General features: G+C 41.3%; 1 protein-coding gene across 1 annotated transcript in view; it reads left to right on the forward strand.

The window, feature by feature from the left end:
• Positions 1-17,084, forward strand: part of LOC149455745 (adhesion G protein-coupled receptor F5-like) — a 100,407-nt gene that overhangs the window by 61,842 nt on the left and 21,481 nt on the right. Inside the window, exons 10-12 of the mRNA XM_089685849.1 lie at positions 7,227-7,426; positions 12,237-12,416; positions 13,246-14,571. Of these exons, the coding sequence (XP_089541975.1) occupies positions 7,227-7,426; positions 12,237-12,416; positions 13,246-14,571 (1,706 nt within the window). The remainder of the gene's footprint in view (positions 1-7,226; positions 7,427-12,236; positions 12,417-13,245; positions 14,572-17,084) is intronic.

The following is a 17,084-nucleotide window of genomic DNA, read 5'->3' on the forward strand; positions in this document are numbered from 1 at the left end:
AAAATATTTTTTTTATTTTTCGCACTGTCACAAGTCAGTGTCCGTGATCACCGCAGCACCAGTTATATGATGATGATGTTTTTTTTCATTTCCTTATTTTCCAAAAAATTATGACAAAAAAAATTACAACTTCAAAAAACTCACCATGCCTCAAAATGTCTACTTTGCAAAAAGGGGTCGTTTTTGGGATGTCTGTACTGTCCTGACATTTTTGGGCCTCAAGAAATTAGACTGGTCATCAGTACTTCAGGATTGATCAAAGTTCTGATATATACCATAGTTTGTGAATTCTATAACTTTCTTACAGACTAAATAATAAATACTGATTTGGGTTATTTTCACCAAAGAAACCAAGAAAACATGTTTTTTTTTTTCAAGATTGTTGGTCTTTTTTCATTATTTAGCAAGTAATAAAACCACCAAATTAAATACCACCAAAAAAAAGCTCTAGTTGTATGAACAAAATTATAAAAATTTGTTTGGGTACGTATTGCATGACTGCGCAATTGTCATTCAAAATGAGAGAGCGCTGAAAGCTGAAAATTGGCCTGGGCAGGAAGGGGGTAAAAGTGCCTGGTATTGAAGTGGTTAAGGAACTTCCACCTTTTGCATCCACGAAGATCTGAATTCTGGTAGTGCACCAACTTGGGCCCCACAGAGCGCACAGAAGATCTTTCACTGCAATCAAAGGGACACTGACCTTTCTTATTAAAGAGCTCTTTCTTTGCCTGAGAATTGAACCATGTCAACAGCCTCTGAGAGCCCAAAGTGAGCTAGCCTTACTCATTGGTAGTTTCTCTGCTCACTGATAAAAGAAACATTTTAGGGCTGAGGCTATTGGTTAAATTCTGAATTGCAGGACATCTAGAACTGATTGAGATTTTTTTTTTGCTGTGTGTATTGACTTATGCTTAAAGAGCGATACCTGTTGTTATGCGCACACATATTGCTTTGTTTCTTTACTGTGCTTTCATTTAACTTTGATATACACAAAATTTGAGTTCTCTCTAAACTTTATGTGAGTCTGTTTTTTGGTAACAACCTGTCAGGGCTCCAGGTATGACCAGAGATGTGTGGACTGACACAGGGAAATGCAGGCTTCAGGTATAGTATAAACAATACAATTTATTAAAGACTAAACAATACATAAACGCAGTGCAAGACTAAACATAAACACAGCGCAAACAAACCAAACCTCCAACAGATAACAATAAGAACTATACTAAACGTAGTCGGGCAGGCCGGGTCGGTAGCAAACGGGCAGGCAAGGTACAAGGAGCAGGCGGAAGAGTAGTCAGGAATAGCCGAGGTCAGGACAGGCGGAGTTCGCTCAGAGTCAGGATCAAACCAGGATCAGGATCAGGCAGGAAGCAGACAGGCTGCAGGTACAGGGGCTCATGGGAAACATACACCAAGGCCCTGATCTTAGGCCTGGTCCTGCTTAAATACATCTCCTCCAATCAGCCTCAGGTGATGGCCTGATTGCAGGAGTGAGATTCTGGCTGCTGAGAGCACGCACTGGCCAGCCTTGGTACTGCAGCCCACAAGGCAGGTGAGTCCCACCACCATTGGCGAGTCCATTCCTGACACAATCAGAGGGTTTTCCATGGCCAGAAGTGTACAGTGGTGTCAGCAGGAGTTGAGTTTGCAGAGTGGGGTCAAAAATGACAGGGAGCCCGAAAATAACTTAGTGACTCCTAAGGGGGTAGTGCTATATTAGTAAATGAATGGGAGCTCTGCTGACTTCCATCATCCAATCACGTGCAAACAAAAATGCTGCTTTTTTTAAATTTTCCTTGCATGTGATTGCGTATTCTTTATAAAGTGAACTTTTACCTCATTTTCTAAGATCTCTGGAGCAACTGCACTTGCAAAAGTGCACAGTCTATTTGCCTATAGTATATTAACTCCCTATTGTGGGACCTGCATTTTAACACACTGGATAAATGCAGGTCTTCCTAGGACACATAGAAAACAATCTATGTGTCCAGTTCGCAATGCAATGCACCCAGAGCTGCGATTTAGTAAGCTGTGCTAAAAAGCAGAATTGCATGTTGCTGTACAGCAGCGCAAAGCACCATGCTGGTATACAGTTCCTTTTGCACACTGAGTTATACATCAATTGCCCCATCTCAGTGACCTCTTACATAAATTGTCCACATCAGAGTGCCCCCGTACATCAATTGCCTCATCAGAGTGATCCCTTACATAAACTGTCCACATCAGAGTGCCCCCTTATATCAACTGCCCCATCATAGTTTCCCTTTACATCAATTGCTGCCATCAGAGTGCCCCTTATATCAATTGTCCCCATTACAGCTTCCCTTTACATCCAATGTCCCCATCAGAGTCCCTCCTTTCCTCTTTTCTTCTATTGTCCTCACCAGACTGGCTCATGGATCAATGGATGCACCCACAGAGACCTGGGGGTGCAACTACAATCTAGAAGGGGAGGCAACCCCCCCCCCCCAATATGGGCCTGGCGGCAGGAGACCAGATAATTTCCATTCCCTGATCTCCCCTGCACAATGATGTTAAACCAAAAGCAAAGAACTCAGAATTTCCAGGTTCAAAGCTGTCCAACCACTACCCCGGAAAAAACTGATTGAGCACAGTTTATACTCAATCTGCTCAGTGCAGGTGTGAAACTAGATAGAAACCTGATGTCTCATTAAAGAGAACCTATCATTTGTAGCATGATATGACATAGGTGGTTTGTCAGCCCTCTTGTGGTAGCAATACATTTGAGTAAAATAAAAAATAAAAAGTTTACATTTTTAAACCCTCCCCCACTAATAATTGTATAACACATACACTATATTGTCAAAAATATTGGGATGCCTGCCTTTACACACACATGAACTTTAATAGCATCCCAGTTTTAGTTCGTAGGGTGAAATATTGAGTTGGCCAACCCTTTGCAGCTATAAAAGCTTCAGATCTTCTGGGAAGGCTATCCACAAGGTTTAGAGGTGTGTCTATGGGAATGTTTGACCATTCTTCCAGAAGCACATTTGTGCGGTTAAGCACTGATGTTGGACGAGAAGACCTGGCTCGCAGTCTCTGTTCTAATTCATCCCAAAAGTGTTCTATCAAGTTGAGGTTAGGACTCTGTGCAGGCCAGTCAAGTTCCTCCAACCCAAACTTGCTCATCCATGTCTTTATGGACCTTGCTTTTTGCACTGGTGCACGGTCATGTAGGAACAGGAAGGGGCTATCCTCAAACTGTTCCCACAAAGTTGGGAGCATGATATTGTCCATAAGTCTCGGTATGCTGACACCTTAAGAGTTCCCTTCACTGGCACTAAGGGGCGAAGCCCAGCCTCTGAAAAACAACCCCACACCATAATCCCCCCTTCACCAAACTGTACATTTGGTACAATGCAGTCAGGCAAGTACTGTTCTTCTGGCAACCGCCAAACCCAGACGTGTTCATTGGCTTGCCAGACAGAGAAGCGTGATCCGTCACTCCAAAGAAAACATGTCCACTGCTCTAGAGTCCAGTAGTGGTGTGCTTTACACCACTGCATTGCATTGCACTTGGTTATGTAAGGCTTGGATGCAGCTGCTTGGTCATGTAAACCAATTCCATGAAGCTCTCTACACACTGTTGTGCTAATCTGAAGGCTACATAGCATTTAGAGGTCTTTAGCTATTGACTCTGCAGACAGTTGGTGACTTCTGCGCACCGTGCACTTCAACATGCGCTGACCCCGCTCTGTCATTTGATATGGCCTACCACTTTGTGGCTGAGTTGCTGATGTTCCCAGTTGCTTCTACTTTGCTATAATACCACTAACAGTTGACCATGAATTATTTAGTAGCACGGAAATTTCATCGATGGACTTACTTTGTTCCTGAGAGCGACCCATTCTTTCACAAATGTTTGTAGTAGCAGTCTGCATGCCTAGGTGCTTGATTTTATGCACCTGTGGTCAAGGAGGTGATTGGAACACCTGAATCCAATGATTTGGAGGGATGTCCCAATACTTTTGGCAATATAGTGTACTGGGTATAATTGCAAATGAGAGGAATAATTTTGAACCATTATTTATTCTTACCAACAAAATGTTCAGCTGCAAAGACTTTAAAAAGTTCACCTATGGTCATTTTTGGGTATCATAGTTTTTCACCTGAACCGAATAAAAATAGCACCAGTAACTTGCTCCTGTCAGATGCACCAGCCAGTTCAAAAACTGCTGCTGGGTCACGAGCAAGAGCACACCAAGCCTGACAATAAACCACACAACAATATAGCCCCTATGATTAAGCCCTATAGGAGTGAAAGATGTTAGAAGGTCTTTACTAATGGCTGGAGAGTCTGTTGAAGTCTTTTTGAGATAATTTGTTTTTCATTTACAATATTGGTCTTTGGCCCTGGGAAAAATTTCCAGTTTTTTACAGACAATTGCAATTTTGAGGTTTGAAATATTTTCCCATTTTTAGTATCTATTTACTTGTCCTTGTCTTTTATATTTTAAATACTGAGGATTATTATTTGTTTGTGTGCATTAAATTAATTTTAGTGTATTTTTTACCAGGGCTTTTTTGTCAGAGAATAGGTGCAGGAAAGTGGTGTGTTGCGAGTCATAGGGTGGGCGTGGACAAATTGCACTAACATTGGGGGGGGTCTTAAAGGGGCATTGTAAAAAAAGCTGGAGTGTTTGACAGTGTAGTAGGGTTCGGGACTGCACAACACATAGACTGTTGATTTACGAAAGGCACACAGACTTTTAAGTGCAGTTGCTCCAGAGTAAATGAGGTGAAGCTTCACTTTGCAAAAAATACCCAATCGCATACAAGAAAAATAAAAAAAAAACAGCATTTTTGCTTGCTTTGAATGGACGATGGAAGTTAGATGGAAGCAGCACATTCGCTCATTTACTAAGCTCCTCCGCAACTGCACTTGCAATGTGCACAGTCTGTTTACCTTTAGTAAATCAACCCCATAGAGTGCAGGGTTCAGGAATGTATATCTTGCCGGCCAGCTTACATCCATAAATGACACTCCCCAAATTCTTCCCAAATCTCCCTTCCCTCCAGTACACAGTGAAAATCTTGTCTAGTCAAAAATTTTTCCCCCTAAAAAGTAACACCCATTATTTACCTTTGCATACCCACCCTGTCCACTACTCACCTCTGAACCCCTTCATCCGCACTCCACCTCTGCATCCCCCTATCTGCAGTCCATTTCTGCAGTCCCGTCTGCAGCTTACCTCTGCACCCCATGTCAAGAGCTCACTTCTGTACCCCTTCATTCGCAGCTCATCTCTACACCCCCTTATCTGGAGCCAACCTCTGCACCCCATCCAAAACTTACCTCTGCATCCCCAAACCACAATTCCTCTTTGCATCCAACGTCCACAACTCACCTCTATACCCCCTGCCGCAGTTCACTTTTGCACCGTCTGACTGCAACTAACCTCTGCACACTTTCCCCCTTCCACAGCTCACCTCTGCACCCATTCCACAACTCCACAAGCTGCGCACCTCCCACCATAGCTAATCTCTGTCCACAGCTAACCTTTGTACCTTTTTTCTCTGCAACACCCTCCATTCTGTATTCTTCCACAGATACCTCTGTATCCCCCTTCCACTTAGTATATATGAACCCACTCCTGCTCAGCTCTGACCTCTGCATCTTCACACCCCCACCTGTGCACACTTCTCCCCTCCACTGCCCTCATCTGCTTACCTCTACCAAAAAAAAAAACTGTCAGCAGCCAACCCTTCTCTAGTACCTTCCACTGCTATGTCTTACACTTCAACACAGTGCACTGTTTGCACATCCATCTGCAGCTCTGGCCAGCCAGATCATCCAGTGGGTAGTTGACATCCGGGCAATAGCCTGCAGCACAACACCGATGCACCCCGTCCTGCCCATAAACATGTCTAAGTGCAGAGGAAGAGTGGGTTTTGCAAGAGCTGCTGGGATAGGTGCATTATCACTTGTAAACACAGAAGCTGGGCTTCTGTGTTTACAAGTGACAGTGGATAGCGGTGACCCCAGGGCTAGGGCCATAGAATAGAGTTTGATCAACAGTTGCTCTAACATAGAGCAACATAAAACATACAATTGGCATAATTTAATTCTATAGTCTCTCAGTTTTCAGAAAATATGCAATGTTTTGGGGGTTACATAATTTTCAGTGCTTCCACCACTCCCCCAGGTAGTATGTATGCTTTTTCTTGCACTCATCTTTTACTAAAGATTTTGGGACAGGCATATGACACCACAGAGTCCTCTTCGTCTTTGTCTCTTTTCTGGGCTGGATTGTTTTCAGTAGAGCATCATTACACAATTTATGCAGGGCACTATGGCACACTCCCTCAGTGGGTAGACCCTGACATCCTACACTCACTGTATGTTCTTAGTCTTATGGACTAATTGACATTGGGTGACATTTGACCTGGAAGGCTGAGGACATCTTGTGGTGAAAAAAATTATGTGGGGATAAACTCCAAAGAGAAGCTGAGCATCTACTGATTTACAGCCTGTAGCTTGTCACTCGGATTCTGGCCACACCCAGTCCTGCCTACTGTTTTCTCCATTAACACAGCTGTCTCTGTAACTCCCACTGTGAGCTGCAGTGTCTGGAAGGGGGGGTTTATGAGACACAAATGTAGGAATATTTGGCTAACTCAATGAAAGTAAAATTTTTTTTTTTAATTGTTTGTGCCTCTTGAAATATGTATTAAAGGATCTGAGACTTATTTTGACTACCACACAGGAGCCTTTAGTTATATTTTAATTCAATTAATAATCCATAGAGTTTTAAAATTTGCATACAATTACTGTGATACTGTATCATTAGAAGAATGACCTTTTAGCTGTGGTTAGAAACTGGGAGGGGGGGGGGGGGCACGGAATAATAGCTCTACTCTGGGGCACCACCTCACGTATCTATGACCCAGGATCAGACATATTGGTGGACATAGGTGCATGGTCACATCCATACCTTTATGGCATAATCTGTATTACTGCTTTGCCCAGATCAAGACAGAAGATCTTTAAAATAAAAAAAATCTATTGCAAGGCACATCCAATCATCAGGTTGTGTACAAAGAAAAAGAGTAGCTTGTTTTGGGGTTTTGTCTTTGTCTTGAGTGCTTTCCACACAATTAGCTTTCTTGGTTCAATAAATGGGGAGTGCATTGGCTCTATATTATGGTATGAAGTATTATCTGATCTATAATGAACTCATTTACATTTCTGTAATCCCCAGCACAATCAGGAAACTGCAAGGAAGACACTACCCTACAACTTCCTACAACTCCCAGTGGTTATACATATAAAGTGACATGTCAAATGCTTAATTCAGCATGGCTGGGCACAATAGATTACAAATGCGAAGATGGGACTTGGTCCCCACCAGTAAATGGCTGCTACTCTGCAGTAGTTTTCCAGCAGCTGGTGAACGTTCAGGTAACAATGGATTATTAATACCAGGGGTTGATGAGACAACATGACTTTTATTTCCACAAAAAATGTATAGTACTTCATCGTGCACTCCACAGCAAAATTCTCTGGTACCGGTCTGACTCATTGCACTCCAGCAAAGCAGTTAGTAATATAAAAATGAATCATTGCACTCTGGGCTGCAAATCGCAAACTTTCTTGTTAATGTAAATAGCCTCTGTCACTAAAGAGAGCTTTTCCTAATGCAGGCCATACATGAGTGGAATTCCAAACAAATTTTCTTTAGAAAACCGGAAATTTTGTGCATTTTGTAATCCGAGGGTGTCACAGCTCATGCTCATTTCTTTTTTTGATACATTTCTTGTACATTTATCCCATCATTGATTAGAAATTCATTAATTTTTTAAAAAATTTCCAACATGCCCGATCACTCAAATTCAATGGTCGCTCAAAAATCGGCGGTTGCTGTGGCCCCTAACGGTGCAAAATTCAAATAAAAATTCTTGGAAAAGATTTTTGAAAGAAAATGATTTCAGAATTCGAACCATGTATGGCTAGCTTAAAAATGTAGAGACTTACACATGAAGCTGTTTTGTACACTGATTATACTTGTACACGCACCAAATGTATACGAGAAGTCTGCACTAAAATAAAATACTACGCATTGAAAAAAAATTGACAGCTAATGTGTGAATATCAAAAAATACTTTTGATACACTATAATGGATCTGTGTGACACAGCGCTTGGTGCTATAAGTCTATCTAATCTGCAAATATGAAAAATTAATGTCAAAAATAAAATTCAAAATCAGTGACTGTCTGCTATAAAAATAACCAAATCTTATATCAATCAGCGTTTAGCACTATAAATATAACCACTCATTGTCAAGTATTCACTGGTTTAGCACTGATAGCACTTTATTTTTAGTATGAATTTTTGGTGTTTGCAGATTTACAGCACAAACTGCTGTGTCACACAGATTCACTTCTATGTACACACTTGTGGATTAATGCGGTATTAAATCCAAAACCAAAAATGTAATAAACTGCAGCTCACCAATTCTTAAATGTGGTGGCCGCGTTAATTTTTTTTTTTTTTAAGCTTTTTTCCTTTTTTTCACTGGGTGATCAGGTTAATAAGTCTGTTGTTTTTCATCTAAGCTCTCCAGACAAAATAGCAGATAGATGGTTGAGACCAATCACTTACCATTATCACTGACAGGGGTACATACAATGGTCAGAAGTTATTCAATTATGTAAGACCTTTATAAGCAGTTGCTGCAAACAGTTTTTTTTTCATTTTGGGATAAAGAGTTAGCTGGGAAGGACAGATCCCTTCTGTTTTTTTTTAGTGGACCAGATCAGACCTGTAGGCAGATGCAGTGTTAATTCTGCACTGCAGGTGACACTCAAACTGCAGCGGCATTACAGAGGAAGAGGAAGTCAAGAGGAACTTACTCCTTTATTGTTTTCTTGGTCACTGGGAAGCAATATGATTCAATATCACTGCCCCATGTGACTCTGGTGGCCATCTTGGGTCAGGCAGAGTCTATTTAAGACTCTGGTTCCTGAGTTTGGTGAGCATTTTGTGAATGGACAGTGTAGGTACAGATTACCCACTTGTCAGGGAAAGCGAATAGTGGCAGGGAAAGGTTCCAGATGAGTAGGGATAGGACAGGGTAGCCTCTCCAGGAATCCTCCCAGTTGGACACAGACTCACCAGGCCACATTCCACTATCTGAGAAAGACGCTGTCAGCGCATCAGGGTCCACTCTGCTTTGCATTGCCACACAGAACTGTTAGTGTTCCCAACCGGGTGCCTTCCCACTGGGATGTTTGTGATTTGAGCCATTTCTACAATACAAGTGTTGGTATCTGCAACTAGACCTAGTGTGATTACTGTCACCGCACTATGCTTTACCCACCCACACTTGGCAGCAGTTGACATGATATGTCCCTTCTTGCAGAAGGAGCAGCGTGCATCATGGCACTATTAGGATCAGCGTTGGCTCTAGTACTTAAGTGTAATGGCTAAATTATTCCCCTGGCTGAGTGGAAGGAAAGACTAGAAAGTGTTGTGTGGCTATATCAGGTTCCTGCACAGCTGATTGTGGAGCTCACTATTAACACCTTAGAGGATGATGCCTGCCAAGCGGTGATGGCATTGCTGGAGGAGGAACAGGCCACACTGGAACAGGTTGTGTCACATTTGGAGGGCCTGTTTTGAGAGCATGCAATAGCCCCAGAGTTGAGGAAAAGATTCTTTGTCCAGAGACAGCAGGTGAATAAGAGTCTCATTCATTTTGTAGTAGCACTGCAGAACCTCTGGGAGTGCTTGGAAAAGATGGGTGTGTGTGACTGTGCCAATATTACTGCATTAGATTATCTGCTAAGAGACCAGTTCATAGTGAGATTGACATGCAGCCCAGTCAGGAGAGCCCCATAATAGCAAATCAGGACACAACCCACTATCTTGTTCCATGACACTGTGGTGGATGCAGTTGCGTGACAGCAAGAAGATGCGGAAGCAACGGTGGCAGTGACAAAAAAGTATGAACCAATGAATCTAAAAGAGGAGGCCTTAGCCTCTTTACCCCGGTCAGTCCTTGACAGAAAATTTTGGACATAAAACACCCTAACATATTTTCTAAGAGTCTTTTGAAAATACCATTTTTTTGCCACAAATTTTTGAAAAATGTGCAAAGAAAATGGAAATGTATTTTTTTTTACACAAAGTTGTCAATTTATAAGATATTTGTAACACACAGCATAGGCATACTTTATTATACCCCATAATACGCATAAAATTGTCCAAAATCCAAAGAATACCATCTAATTTCCTAACTGTCTATCACATTTTTGGAGGTCCGGAAAAACGACGACCGTAGAAACACCCACAGAAAAAAACATCTTTTGGAAAGCAAATACCCCAAAGTATTTTGAAGATGTCATTTTTTTGCCTTGGTTTTGGAAAATGTGGAAAGAAAATCAAAAAACATTTTTTACACAAAGTTGACATAAAATATTTAAAATACACTGTATATGCATACTTAGAATTGTCATGGTTTAGCCTGCAGAGTTATGTTTGTAAAATTTGTACTTCCATGCTGCAGTGGTTCTGCTAGACCTGTGATTTTATTCTCATGTGTTGTTGGCGTCTGTGTTCACCTATGGGCATCGCCTGCTATACTGTGGATTTAAATCCATTTCCCTTCCTTCCTGGACTGCCTCCCAGCCCTGCCTATATAAGACATGCTTAGTGCAGACCACATTGCCTGCAAAACTTCCTAGTTTCTCTGTGCTCCCAGTTAGCCTTGTAGTACTTGTATTCTGTGTCTTATTTCCTGTGTACCAACCCTGACTTTGTCTACTGTTTTCACTTGCTTGCCTCCCGCTCTGACTTCAGTTTGTTTTCTGGATCCTCTTCTGTCATCTATCATCTGTACTCTGCACACATGAGTGGTCTCTGCATCATCAGCTGGGTGTACCTGGGGGCCATGAACTGGTTCCAGTTTGCTGCAAATCCATCCCCACCATCAGGGGCCCTGGGGAAACAGGCTAGGGCTTAGACTCCATGCCCTGGAGAAACTCAAGTTAAGTAACTACAAGGGCTCACTACCATGGAAACCTGATAAGAATTACAACCCAAAACACATTCTACTAGTCTACCCAAGTATGGCGATACCACTTGAGTGAGACTTTTTCAGAGCCTAATCACATAGAGGGGCCCAAACTCCAAGGAGCACCTTCAGGCTTTGTAGGGGCATATATTATACATCTAATTTCTTTACTACCTATCACATTTTTGGAGGCCCTGAAGCAACAGGACAGTAGAGACACCCACAAAATGACCACAAGGTATATTTTAAGAGGCATGGTGAGTCTTTTGAAGAAATGCCATTTTTTGCTACAAGTTTTTGGAAAATGTGGAAAGGATATGATTAATATTTTTTTATAAGATGTTTCCCAAACATGTCATAGGCATACTTAGAATGACACACCATAGCCCATTTTGCTACTCGCTACCCAATATATGAAACATTTTAAAAGTTTGGACTGATTATGCACCAGACATGTATCTTCACAAAAAGCAACCAAAACTGCATAGAAAACAATGTACAGTAATGGTCGCTGCTATAGGTCAATGAATACAGTCTAATGTAATGTCACCTATAGCAGTCCCCATTCCTATACACCAAACAAGCCCAGCCTACTGGTATGTGGCTGCCCCCAAAAAATTCCATATTCACTGGCCAGGAAGTACAGGAGGCTGCAAGTTCCTATGACTCCAGGAGTGCAGTTGTCTGCAGTGGATGGCTGGGGTCTTGCAGGAATGTAGTCAGCAGGATGTGCAGATGGGTCATCAGGCAGAAACATGGTAAATAAACAGCAAAGGATCACGTGTTTTTAAACTAATTTTGGTCAAACTAGGAAAAAAAGCACTTTGTTGGTTTTGTTACAATTTTGTCTATAGATCATTTAGAAAAATAAAATATTTTTTTCAAGACTGTATTGCCTGGGTTAGGGTTAAGGTTAAGACTGTTTCTACTGAAACAAAATTGATTACTTTGTTAGCTCATGGCTGAAATATAAAAATGTATCTGATCATTTTATAAAGGTAAGTTGAGCTAGTTGGGAGCTGATTGTCGACTGGTTATCAGTCAAAAACTGGAAGAGATTCTAATACTAAATTCCACTTTAACTTGGAATACTGTATATTGAAGTGTAGATTATGTGAAGAAAAGATTGAACAAAAAGAAGTATACAAGATAATTCAGCAACTTTTTTCTTTCCTCTCTCCATCACTTTAACATAGAATGTACTAGACAGTCTGGAAGTGCAGCAAGCTTTGCCGGGATTGCTTCAAAATATCACTGCCACAGCCACCAGTGAGAAAAAAAACATTGCGGACTCCTCTGAAACTTTACAGATCATGGTGAACATCATATCTGCAGTCTCAAATGCAAGCAAAACAGTGGAGCCAGAAATGATGCAGGTATACCTGTCTATGTTAGCCAAACATAAAGGAAATTATCTATCAAAAAGAATAGGGAGTTGCACACCAGTGGCCAGCCTGATCACCATATGTAGAAGAAGGACTTCAGCTTGTCTCCTCCCAAGCCACACCCCTCTGATATATTTAACCCTCCCATAGGCTTAGTCATAGCCATGAGCACAGAGGAATGGGAGTGCTTTCAAATTTTGTTTTACATTTTTTTATTTATTTTAATTAAAAAAAATTTTTATATATATAATTTTTTTAATTCAACTGTATTGCTATCACAAGGGAAGAACAACATTCCCTGTGAATGCTTGGGCAGTAACCGGTGTTCTTTATTGAGAGATTAGGGATCTATTTACTAACACAGATCTCTCTCCTGTCACTAGCTCCGACGATCGTCATGTTGTGGCCATGAATCAGCAGCTGGGACCAGCTGATCAGCATGTCAGGGAGCCAATGACAGCAGAAAAGCAAAAGATACATGATTTTCAATTGGGTTGTTCAATAATTTACAAAAGTCAATTTGCTTCCACTGGGGATCTGGGAGCTTTGTGAAGTCCCAACCTGTATCTGAAATTAGCCGTGCTGATGGAAACTGGCTGTTAGAAGGCACAACCATAGGAATAAATATATATTCATGGCAACATCTCCTCTAACAACTACATCTCCACCTCTCTAATTCCTAATCACACAGTCTTCAGCTTTGGCAATGTTTTAACATGAATGTAGCCTATCGATTCTACAGTATTTTTGTAGAGTAATTTGAAACTTTCTAAATAACTGGTCTTAACAAAATAATTACACCAGACTTTTCTTCTCCTAGAACTTTATAAAAACAGTTGATATCGTGGTGGGCGCATCCAACGCTTGGAGCGGTATGGCTAATAAAAGTGTAACAATTCTGAGTTCTGTTGAGCATTTTGCAAACAATCTGAACTTCAATGGCACAATCAACTTTACAGATAATTCCTTCAGCAATATTCAGCTTTCTGGACAGGTTGTGAGCAAAGCTGATAGCTACAAAAATAAATTTTCCATGCAAAATTTAACTGGAAATGTGTTTATCGATAAGGGTGCAATAATAGGCAACTCTACCACTGTAGTTACCATTGCTTACAGTACGTTGAAGGACATTTTGCCAAATACCACAAAGGAGATTGTCAATGGGCTGGTTATGTCAACAATCATTAAGAACTACAAAGAAAACATTGATAGCAGTATGTTTAAAATAAATATGAATTTTAGTAAAAGTAATTCATCACTAGTGAATCCAAAATGTGTCTGGTATGAACCGGATCAGAAAGTTTGGAACAATAATGGTTGTGCCTTAATTACAGCAAATGATGTGATTTTATGCTCATGTACTCACTTGACTTCTTTCTCAATCCTTATGGGATCATCAGTTACAAATCCAACTTTAGAAATCATTACTTACATTGGAGTCGGAATATCTCTCGTTTGCTTGGTGATTACACTGCTTATTGAGACCTTAATGTGGCATTCAGTTATCAAAAACAAGACCTCCTACATTCGTCATGTCTGCCTGGTAAATATTGCCGTTACGCTTCTGGTAGCCAATATCTGGTTTATCATTGGTGCATCGCTAGAGCAGAATAAAGGATCAGCTGCCTGCAAAGCTGCTGCCTTCTTTAGCTTCTTCTTCTACTTGTCTTTGTTTTTCTGGATGCTGACCACAGGACTGATTCTTTTTTATCGTGTGGTCTACGTCTTGCATAACATGAGTCGGAACACCATGATGATCATAGCTTTCCTCCTGGGTTATGGATGTCCTCTCCTTATAACCATTGTCACCGTGGCTTCAACTGAACCCAGTAACAGATTTATAAGTGACAAATTCTGCTGGCTTGACTACAGTGACTCCAGATCATTCCTTGCCTTCGTGGTGCCAGTTTTAACCATTGTGTTTGCTGACATACTGATACTGGTGGTGGTCATCTTCAAATTAATGAGGCCTACCATTGGTGAACAATCAGGAAAAGAAGACAGGAAAATTTTGATTTTGATTGCTAAAACCATTGCAATCCTCACCCCTCTTCTCGGAACTACCTGGGGATTGGGGCTGGGAGTTGCAGTTAATCCTGAAAGCTATGTGATTAATGGAATATTTGCAGCACTCAACTCATTACAGGTAAGTGTAATAAAGTACATAGTATATCCTGAAGTGGTAATAAACGCAAAACCAAAAATGTAATATGTTTCAGCTTACCAATCATTAGATGTGGTGGCTGCATTAGTTTCCTTTTTTTAAGCTTTTTTCCTCTGTTTCCACCTGGCGATCTGGCCTGTACCAGATCACCTGTGCCTACACTTTCAATGAAGGAACAACAAAGACACCTTTGGTCAGCACCATTGTCACTCTTGAGGGGAGAGCATTGTTACTGTATATGCACTAGCAAGATTTATATACACTAACAAATTGAAGCAAAACTCCAGCTAACACTTTTTAAACAGTTACAACAAACATTTTTGTTCCTTTTGTGATAAAAGTTTCACATAAATCAATAAATAAAAGCTGATCATTGTAAAACACCTCTGTCAGCGGTAAATATGTTGTCTTAACCCTCTAACAGCTACATCTGCCGGACAGTTTGTTCTGTTGAAAAACAACACACAAGCTGGCCATACATGGATCAACATTCGTCTGGTTCAGCAAGATCCAGACAAATTTAGATCAATGTATGGTTGTTCCTGTTCATGAGACGTCAGTAGATAGATTGATTTCTCATGAATGGACGTTTTGGAAAGTCATTGTTTTTCTGAATGCTGACCATAGGACTTATTTTCTTTTATCAAATGATCTGCATCTTGCATGACTTGAGTAGGAAGACCACGATGAACATAGCTTTGTTCAGCTGGCTGAATGAAAAAACTGTGTGATGCATGGCCAGCTATACTGGCTAGGTCACCAAGTGAAAATACAGGAAAGAAAACAATCACATCTAGGAATTGGTAAGCTGCAATATAATAAATGTTTACTTTTGGATTTAATACTGCTTTAAAATATATTAAGTATGTAAAGGAGAACCCTGATGAGCCCCCACAGATTTGTTTTAGTCTTTCTTTCCAAATGAGTGCACAGCAGCCAGGCACACAGCAGCTCCCACAGTCTCACAACACAATGACCAGGCACTGAGTGTCTTTTTAGGGTTTAATACTCGTTGAACTTGGTTAGGGTGTGGGGTAAGCCTTGGGATACACCACATTTAGTGCACAAAGCAGCAGAGGACACTCTCTGGCTTAACAAAACTCTCAGGGTAGCCCCTTCACATTAGGTGAACAAACAACTCATGGACTCCAGACACAGGAGCATTCCTAAGTCAGCAACTTTGGAGCAGGTTCTCAGAGGATTAGTAGCAACAGTCACTAGAATCTATTACTCTGGCCTTTACTCACTATGTCCCCGTGTGCTTGGATGCCTCCATCCAACACCAGCCAGACACTTCTCTCGTGAGCCTCTACGCCAAATCATCTTTGAACCCCCTCTCCATGAGCTTGGACCTGAATGAAATCCTGCAGACTTCAGCTGATCTGCCTAGAAGGGCACATCAAACAACAACAAAGAAAATTCCCAGCTCAGCTTACCAACCAGCCTGCAACCAACCGAATTGTCCTGGTTAACAGTTTCCCTTAAAAACAAGGGGTTTAGTTTAGCCTCTTTACAGCACCCGGTATTATCTGCAGCCCTAACTCTAGACATTTTGAGAGCCTCCATAGTAGAAGCACATGTATAATAATGGATAAACTGAAGGCATGTTAGCTTAGAGGGAGTCCACCCCTCCTTCAAGGCACAGGGGCACACTGGCCACCCAGAAAATAGCACAATGGCAGCTAAGGTGTCCAGTGCGCCGCTCACCAATTACCAGCAGTACAAACAAACAGCAACTGCCTCAATCTATAACTGGCCTTTGCAGCTAGAAGCACATGGAAGGGCAACGCATGTCAAACAACAACAAAGAAAAATTTGCATCTCAACTTACCAACCAACCTGCAACCAACGAAACTGTCCTGTCTAATAGTTTGCGTTAAAAACAGGGGTTTAGTTTGCACAGGTCTATTCGGTTGGTTGCAGGCTGGTTGGTAAGTTGAGTTTGGAATTTTTCATTTTTTTGTTGTTTGACATGTGTTGCCTTTCAATGTGCTCCTTGCCTCAAAGACCAGTTATAGATTGGGGCAATTTCCCTTTGTACTGACTAGAGGGGCAGCAGCCCTTCAGGCTGGGTCTTCTCCTCCTGGACAAAAACCCTGCTGTTCCAGACATTAAACTATATATGCACCCCTTAGCCACCTACTGGGCATTCTCTCCCCAGGGTTTGGCTGAGACCACATGAATATTCAGGCTGGGGTCTGCCAGCCCACTACATTCTAGAATCCACTAGAAGACAGGGGAATGTATTTAAGCCTGCAGCCAACAAGACCGAGCACAGCCAAAAAAGATCAATCACTGCTCCACTGATTACAGAGAAGCTAAAAAGACTACATTTACCTTAACCTTTCTAGCAATCTAATCTAAGAGGGTACTACAAGTATAATACACACAGTAAACCATAAATACTTGTAATTCACAAACTAGAGAATACCTTGTTGTAAACATGTAAGCAAAATATTACGGGTCTGATTTACTACAGCACAAATGTACCTGGG

The sequence above is a fragment of the Staurois parvus genome, unplaced genomic scaffold (assembly GCF_062004578.1).
Source record: "Staurois parvus isolate SC_StPar_1 unplaced genomic scaffold, SC_StPar_1.0 ptg000388l, whole genome shotgun sequence".
Classification (NCBI taxonomy): Eukaryota; Metazoa; Chordata; class Amphibia; order Anura; family Ranidae; genus Staurois; species Staurois parvus.